This window comes from Pyxicephalus adspersus, chromosome 1 (genome assembly GCF_032062135.1).
Source record: "Pyxicephalus adspersus chromosome 1, UCB_Pads_2.0, whole genome shotgun sequence".
Classification (NCBI taxonomy): Eukaryota; Metazoa; Chordata; class Amphibia; order Anura; family Pyxicephalidae; genus Pyxicephalus; species Pyxicephalus adspersus.
Genome location: NC_092858.1, coordinates 119,353,660 through 119,362,985, shown reverse-complemented (window position 1 = coordinate 119,362,985; position 9,326 = coordinate 119,353,660). Strand labels below are relative to the sequence as shown.

The 9,326-nt window shown below is 35.4% G+C and overlaps 1 protein-coding gene across 1 annotated transcript in view; it reads right to left on the bottom strand.

Moving 5' to 3' along the window:
* Positions 1 to 2,886: 2,886 nt before the first annotated feature.
* C1H1orf162 (chromosome 1 C1orf162 homolog) overlaps positions 2,887 to 9,326 on the bottom strand; it is a gene marked incomplete in the record, with an annotated part of 15,815 nt that continues 9,375 nt past the window's right edge. The window contains 3 exon segments of the mRNA XM_072399045.1: positions 2,887 to 3,201; positions 3,751 to 3,818; positions 4,768 to 4,869. Of these exon segments, the coding sequence (XP_072255146.1) occupies positions 3,100 to 3,201; positions 3,751 to 3,818; positions 4,768 to 4,869 (272 nt within the window).

The following is a 9,326-nucleotide window of genomic DNA, read 5'->3' as shown; positions in this document are numbered from 1 at the left end:
TTTGTCCAGATTACCCATCAAATTTCCTGTTTAATGTACAGCATTCTGTAATATGTTGGCACCATATAAATCCTGTTTATTAATATTATTAATTTGAATAATATTAATAATAACAGACATGTGTTTATGTAGGATGTAAGAAATTGTATTGAAATGAATACTATAAGATGTAATAAAAAAACTGCATTCCCACTGGTCCCATTTTTTATTTTTTATGTGAATCAGTTTTGTTTAGAATTTAGGGTTATAAGGGGTTCTTTGCGGCTATTCTATTTTTGCTGGTTATAATCCACTTGGGGTACCCAAGGTGTTTAAATTTACATAATAATACTTTTGCTTGCTGCATAGAATATCTGTGCATATTTTGTCTGATTTAAAAAAAAAGTCCTTCTGGTATATTTTTGATTGTATGTTTGAGTTGACCAGGCTTTGCATTCAAAAAGATTTTACCTGCAGTCTCCTTCCTAAATAAAGATATTTTTATTGAATCAAACCTTGGATCTCCCATTATGTATACATCCTAAAGTATTATTAGTGCATATGAGCTGTGAATTTCAAGGTTTGGGTCAATGGTATTCAATGAAAAATAAGGGTCCATATCCATAACACCTTCGAATTAAACAAAATATCAAATTCAGATAATCTGCTGTTGCTCCTATGAAATTTACAAAACAAATCTGGCAAAAATGTAAATTTAGGCTTCACTTCATGGGTAGCCGCTGCTCCCCCTTTACCTGTTTTTTATTTACACTTCAAATTCCAGATAGCTTTACCACTAGGATAGCTGACCCTTGGCAATCTAAAGGAGTATTTATTTCAGACAAGTTATACATCATAGGACCTGTAAATGTCTCCCTTGATGAATTGCAGGAGCATTTTGAATTACCTTGCCAACCGCTATTATAGCTACCTTCAAATCCATCACTTTGTTCAGTCAATCACTTCTGACTTTGCTGTGCTTAGCCCTTTGAAGGGGCTTGTATGGGAGGACCAGGGAAAAGGGGCCTGATCTCTGATATATACCAGCTTTTAGCAGGGAGACATTCAGATTCTATGATATTTCACTCCTATGTGTATAAATGGAAAAAAAGAGAAACTGGATAGACCCATACCACTGGAGATATGGCAAAAATTATGGGACCATAGCCATAAGAGTTTGTGATGTACTGTGTACTGTGAATATATATATAAAATCATGATGAATGGGTACTATACCCCAAAAAGGCTACATGCCATCTACCCTGGCATCAGCAATTTAGGCTGGCAATATGGTAAAGTGTCTGGATCACTGTTTCACATCCTTTGGAGCTGCCCAATATTCGTGCCACTTTAGGGGATAGTGGATGGACTCCTTTCTCAGATGCTATCTACACCAATGAGAAGGGATCCCTTAACACACCTACTGAGTCTCCCACTTAAAAATTTCACTAAATTACAAATCAAATTGATGACACATGTTCTGACTGCTGCTAGGTGTTTCATCACATTGCAATGGAAATCCCAGTCCCCTCCTGCAGAAATAGACTTGTATAAATTAATTCAAGATATCAAACCGATGGAATTACTGACTGCCAGAATGCCGTATTGTCTCGATAAACATAACAGGATATGGTCTTCTTGGGACCAGCTTCAACCCAAACTTACCTGAACTTTTATAGATATCACGTGAAGGTACCCATTTTTGCCTCAGGAAATGAATCTCCCCGTTAATTGTTTCTCTCTTTCTCTTACTCTAAATCTCTCTTTGTTAACTTCCTTTACAAATCAGGTCAATTATGCAAAAAAAAATGTTTATTATAGATGCAAGAATCTGGATGATAAGTGGATCACACATCTCCTATGAAAGATTACTAAATCACCATTACGGGATGTTGATCTGTTAATATTGTTAATTATGCAAGTGTCTGTATTAAGCTAGTTTATACATGAACTTCTTTATCTTTGTTCTAAATGGATTCATGTGAATGCATTCAGGTGTAAGTTTGCAAAGAATAGTCATAAACATTAACATGGGTTTTACAAAAAGCAAGGCTTTATATATGTTGGGTTCATTCTACTGCCTCTTTTCATCTTTTATATAGTCATCAGTTCTACTATATTGTAATTTAGAGTCACTATATTGCCTCTTGTTTGACATTATTTACTTTAAATGGCAATATATTTCCACTATTTTGGCCCTTATTCAGTTTCATTTGGTTTTACCATTGGATATCTCTTGGATGGAATTCTATAGTAATATACAGTGTATATATATATATATATATATATATATATGCTATTTGTTGTAAATAAATATTTAGCATGTTTTTCCCCTCAAAATGCCATAAGATTATGTATCACAGTTTATATTCGGGTCACACAAGTAAATTATGCTGTATCCTCAAATAAAAAGCGTAACAAACTCTTGGTGTTGGAAAAAAGAGATTTGAGTTTGTTACACACCTAATATGAGTACACAGCAACATATACTGGTGGCCGACAATAATGCACAAAAAAATCATTTAACAAAGAGGAACAAGGTACTCATCATAAACAACTCAAAAGTATAGAGTAATTTACCTGTAAATTGTGAAGAAAAAAGATATACAGACTGAGACCATGTGATTTAAATTGTATCTCCAATGTCCAGGCTTTGTGTAAAGTTATTATGTTCTTTAGGGTATAGTGCATCTGTTTCCATCTTTACTATTGTCATTTTGATCCTGATGAGAACACTAAACACCCAGCCCCCAAGTAGGATCTGATGACTTGCATTTGTGGCAACTTATTATTGCTGCTGTGTTCTTGCTTTAGGCTTACTTCATTTCTGTAAAAATTCTCACCCCTCCCCATCCATACAAATAAATAAAATGTTAGCAAAAATCCCATGCTAATAAATAACTGATATGGTAGAAAAATATTTTACTATATATAAATATAGGAGGGAAATTACTAGAAAATCCATCAACAAATCTCTCAAAATGTTTTACATAAATCAGTTTACAGAACAGGAGAAAACCATTTATTATATGAAATAATATTAATAAAAACTGTTGCTGTTACAATTCAATGCATTGAGGGTGAATGAGATGAGATTAATACCTAATAATGATGAAACAATTAAACTTTGGTAGATAATGGTCTGTCTTGATTGTTATGATATATTGTGGATTTTCTTTCTTCAAAATTTAACGTAGCATATGTGATGTTTTCATTGGGTGCCTGGTGACAGAGTGAGAAAGATGTATTAGATTAACAATATGCATTGTAGATATAGTAGTTATAGTGAGGGTTCTTTGAAGACCTGAAAGGTATCTCAAGGGTTCCCCTATGTAAGGTTGAGAAACATTGATATACACACACTCTTTCCCGAATAGTGGAATGGCTAAGAGCAAAACTGTGTATTGTAGTCACAGCAAGGGTGCTTTTGCAGTATGCCACTACTAGAGGTGACTGTTAACATCAATGCAAACTAAATCATCTCTCCAAACCTATAACTTCAGCCAGCTAGAGTTTTGCAGGTGAGAATCAACCACAAAGACATGTCACACACATGTAACGGCCCACAGTTTGAGAAATGCTGCTATAAAGTGTCTTCTGTGGCTGCTGACATACAAAAAAAATTTGAAGAGCTATTCTTTAAAAAAAAAACATACTTTCCACCCTAGGCGTTGACTATGGAAATAAGGCAGTTGATATCACAGTGATCATTAATGCAGTGACATAAATCTAAAAGTATAAAAATTATTAAATATAAAATTTTTTTTTTACCATGTGGAAAACAGTGGAAGATGAAACTTTGTTATTTCTGTCTGGAGACACTGTAGGTTTAGGTTTACCTTATAATAAAAATAAAATACATATATGTTAAAAGACATAATCATCAGTAAAATAAAGGTTAAATACAGCTCTATTTTTTAGATAGAATAGGTAAAGGTTCCCAAATTCTGGGCAGTTTTTAGTATTAGTTGATATATTTTTTTTTATTCCTATTCATCAATGCAAGAAGGATTCCATTTATAATAGGATTTCTTATCTCACCTAAAGACCCAAAGGGGTGTATTTATAAATCTTTGGTGGATTTGATCCTTCTTTTCTTTAAAGGTCTCTGGGGATTGGATGATAACTATATAACACCAAATTAACCGAAAAAAACAATGAAATTCTGACTTTCCTATTGACTACAATGTAAAAAGTCATCTCAGAGTAAAAAAAAGTATCTAGAGTGAATCCAAATTATTTTAAAGAATAGTTTAAGAAGTTTGGATGGGTGAATGTTGAGGGCAAAACAAAAGTAAAACACACTGGAGTATTAGGAAAAGTGAATCTGACAAGAAAAACAAATAAACTGAACAAATCCACCTAAGCCCTGTCAATTTGACCTATGTTTATTGATTAGATGAAGCATTTCCTATTATGACTGCTTTGCTTTCTCTCTATTTTTATAATTAACCACTAGATGGCAAATAAGTTTATCATTGAAACAAGCAATGAATAGGTATTTGAAGGGCTTTGCATGAACATATAGCCAACCTGGTGGACCAAAAATTGTTTGGTGGACAGTTTTGAGATTTTCCCTCAATGAGATTAGCCGTATATGTAACAAAAATGTAAAATTCTGCATACAAATTCATTGTTCATATACAAAACATTAACATTTTTTAATAAAATCTGTTTTTATTCCTGAACTAAATTACAAAAGAAAGAAAATCCATATAAAACTGCATTACATTAAAAACAAAAATATTAAATATTTAAAAGAAGTCTTCAAAGTTCTTTATTATATACCTTTTTGTTTGACCTTAATAAGACAGTAGATCAATGCAAGGATGAGCAGTGTCACTAGTACTCCTGAGAAAAATGCTAATATAACCATAATACAGCTGCAATGAAAAAGATGTGGGTTAATTTCTTATAGTGTACAGTATATCATCCTTTGTTGATATGTTATAGAATAAAGAGCCAGTGTAAAATACAAGTAAAAGTAAAGATTTCAATGACTTTATCACTACCATAGTCTATTCAACTCAAGTCAGTTTGCAGTGTAATGCAACCTTGTATGTAATCCTCCAGCAGTCATTGCTCTCATTTTCCCTCCAGGTTGTAGAGCCCTCTGCATCCTTACAGAACTGTTATTCCTATATTATACATTGACATTAGACATTGTCAGAGTGTCTGCACCCAGTGGAAAGTGGGGACCAAAGAGACACAGAGAATAGGTAGCATGCAGAACGGGGGTAAAATGGGTAAAATTGGTAAAACATCTTTTAAATGAAACCCCGGTGGAAGTCCTACTGCAAAGGTAGACTTTTCCCCAAGTATGGCTTTGAGCCTTAAATTATAATCCACAAAAATGCAAGTCTGTGTATTACATAGACATTCACAATTGCCTTTACTAAAACTGCTGCTGTTTTTAGTGTTTGTAGGTAAATGTGTAAATCTGACACTTATAGATGTTGTGTGGTTACAATATACCATTTATCCTGCTCCTCAAATAATGCATAAAAACTGCATAAAGTTTGGCTCTACAAGCACAAGAAATTACATAAATGTTTTAAACCTCTGGACATATAAAGCCATGTAAAAAGTTTTATTCCGGTAATATTACATAAGCAGATATATCGACTAACATATGGCATGCAGGAACCTGTTGCTGTACTGAAGAACTTAATAGCGTCTATACAATGAAGCCCCCCTGCCGTACCATCACGCCAGCCTGATATGTCTAAAACACCTACTGAATTGTTAATTTATTTAACTGAAGCCTACATAATTAAGGTACAATATTAAAGAACTTCCTTTCCTAGGCATTAAAAGGGCATATGGCAACTTTCTGTCTATAAAGAAGGGAGCATGAGAGACAACTTGAATGAGTAACATTTTCTTATGAAGGAAAATGAAAAGAGGGAGAGCGAATTACAACCAAAACGCTGGTAGTTCAGATGTTCCAGGAGAGCACATCCATATGTGCCGTTGCAAGAAAGATTACTATAGCTCCCAGAACAGTGTCGAGAGCATGGAGGAGATACCACGAGACAGTCGTTTACACAAGGGGAGCTGGGCAGGGTCATAGAAGGGCAACAACCTAGAAGTAGGACCGGTACGTGTACTTTTATGTGAGGAGGCACAGTGCCAAAGCCCTATAAGATGACTTCCAGTGAGCTAATCATTAGCATACTTCTAACCAAACTGTCAGTAACAGATTCCATGAGGGTGGCATGTGGGTCAGATGTCCAGAAATGGGACCAGTGCTCACAGCCCAACACCATGCAGCAGGATAAGCATTTGCCACAGAATACCCCTGGCGGGTTCACAATTGATACCCCATTCTGACAAGTGCAGGTCCATACTGAGCACGTGTGACAGATGTGAAAGTCCGAAGACCTGGGGTAAACATTATGTTGCAGTAATGGTCCAAGGGAGCATATCCTTGGAAGGCCACAGATGCCCCCACGGGCTAGTTAATGGTACCCTGACTGTGGTTGGGTATTGAGATAAAATCCTCAAATTTTTTGTCGAACTCTGTGCTAGTTCATTAGTACTTGAGATCCTCCTGGTAGGAGACAATGCCCAGCCTCATCTGTACAGCCTGTGTTGGCAGTTCTGGATGATGATGGCATTGATGCCATTGACTGGCCCCCAATTTCTCCAGACCTGAATCCAATATCAAGCCTCTAGGACATAATATATAATAGTGCATGTGACTCTGTCAAGAAGTGCCACAGAGTGTCCAGGACCATTTTGGTATCCTGATCCAGTTCTGGGAAGAGATCCCACAGACACCATCTGCAGTCTCATCAAAAGCATGCAGAGATGCCCATATAATGTTGGGAGTAAGTACAGGCACGCAGGGGCCATACACTCTTTAGAGCAACATTATGAGAAGTTGAAAATGAAATTCATGAAAGTTTGATCATATTGTGATTTTAAATCCACCCTTCATTGGGTTAAATTTTTTAATTTCCATTGACTGTTATTTTGTTCCCAATAAATACAAAAGAGATTGCTCCAAGGGGAATAGCAAAAAACACTGTATGAAGTACTTTTAATAGGACATACCGTATTTTTTGCCGCATAAGACGCACTTTTTCTTCCCCAAAACTGGGGGGGGAAAGTTGGTGCGTCCTATACGACAAATGTGTTATAAAATAATTAAAATAAGATACTCACCCGATACCCGATCCTGCGTGTCTCTTCTCCTCTCTGCAGCAGCTTGTTTATGTTTTTTTATTATTGTATACATATACTACAAAAAAAAATAATAATAAAAAATAAATATATATATATATATATATATATATATATATATATAGTAGCTTTTCCTAATAATTACAAAGCATACTATAACATAACAATATCTATGTGAGTATGGAAAGAATTAGCCCTTTCAAAACATCCATTTTTTGTTGCTTTGCTGTGTTTTCATACATTTTGTGTGTGTATGAAAACATACACAAACAAAACATTTTTACAGCTGTATTTAGTCATTGCATCTCATCTAAATAAAATACTGTATATAAGGACAACAGTTGAAAAGAAGAATTGCTGAATTAGATAAAGGATCCCCATTTCCTCCTTAGAATTCTTTTAAACTCTTTTTACAGGTATATCAAATCACCGTATCAATTGCACATCAAGCTATGTAATTGACTTCTGTGATCAACTGTAAGCAGTTTAATTAGTTTGGCCTATAAACCACTATTACTGAAACATGCTTGAAAGTGCTACTAAAAGAAAACAATCAATTATAAGTGGCATATCACTGTCAAAGATCCAAGGGATAATGTTTTGAGACACAGATAAGAAGGCTATATTTAGGAAATGGAAAGTTCTTGGTGCTACAAGGACCCTCTCAGGATCAGACTGTCCATTCAACTTGGATGGAAAAGTGAGAAATCTAGTTGGAGAAAATACCAAGAGGCCTGTGGCAATTTTGAAACAGTTAACGGAATTTATGACAAAGAGTGTTTATTCTGTGCATGTGTGAATTGCTCTATAAATATGGCTTGTATGGTGGGTTCCAATAAAGAAAAAAAAGCCACATTGTCTAGACTGAGCTTGGTCAAAACAAACCTTGAAGATTCTGGGGTCGAGTAGAAAAAAAGGTGTTATGGTCAGATAAGATCAAAATTTACCTATTTGTCACCAACATCAAATGTTATATCCGAAGGATAAAACAACTCAATATCTACAGAACACTATACCTACAATAAAACATAGAGGTGGTAGTTTCCTTTTGTAGGGGTGTTTCTCTTCAGCAGGAACTGGAATACTTGTCAGGATAGCAGGAAAATAGATGGGGAAAAACATTGTCCAATTTTTTCCCTCTGCCAAAAAGTTGTCAATAGGAGGAACGTTTACAGTGGTTCTGATTCATAATATTAAAGCTCTCAAAGCTGATACCTTTTCATCAATGAACCTTGGTGATCCAGCAAACCTGAATGGATTTCTAAAAGTTGCTGTTTTTAAGCAAATGTTTTCAATCCTTGTCCAGATCTATTCCAGGTTTGCTGGATCATCCAGATTCACTGATGACATTTTATCTTGTCCAGTTTTGGGAAGCTTGAATAAATCAGGCCCAGTGGCTGAAGCTGAAAAAGGTAAACGTCCTTGCACAACCCAGTCATTGCCCAAACTCTGTGGATGTTAATCTGTAGAATGACACTGGGGAACAATTTTGAATTGTTTATGAATTTTGAACTTCTCATTCTGAAAGTGCAGTTAGTTTTTTTCTATCACGTCAGGTTTTTTCTCTACCGCTTATAATAATGCAATTACTATAGCATGGATTTGTGTAGGCTATTCATTTACATGCAAGACATTGTGAGACATTGTCAGAGTTTGTGCGTTGCTCTACGTAGTGAACAGGCAAAATTTATTTTTCTGCTTACACACGTATTTACTTTCCTTTAGATCATGTCTGGCTCTGCTGTTTCTCGTTGTAAGTGCCTAAACAACCCTGATTGATTTTGGTATATCTGTGGCAGTTTCAATATTCCCAATCAAAGGGTGAACATCAGCACATTTGTAGAACAAGCCTATTTGGCAAATTTCAAACTTAAACTTGGTGATCAAGATAAGTCTTGGGCCCCTCATAAGTGTGCAAACAGTGTGTCAAGGGTTTACAGATGTGGACAAAGGGAGCACGTGATAAGATGCCATTTGGTATAGCTATGGTTTGGTGAGAGCCAGGAGATCATTTCAGTGACTGTTACTTTTGTATAGTGAAAACTTTAGGATATAACAAGAAAAATAAATGTAACATAGAATATCCTAGTCTACCATCGGCTATATGCCCAGTGGCTCATTCAGATGAAATCCCAGCGCCGGTTTTCTTTACACTACCC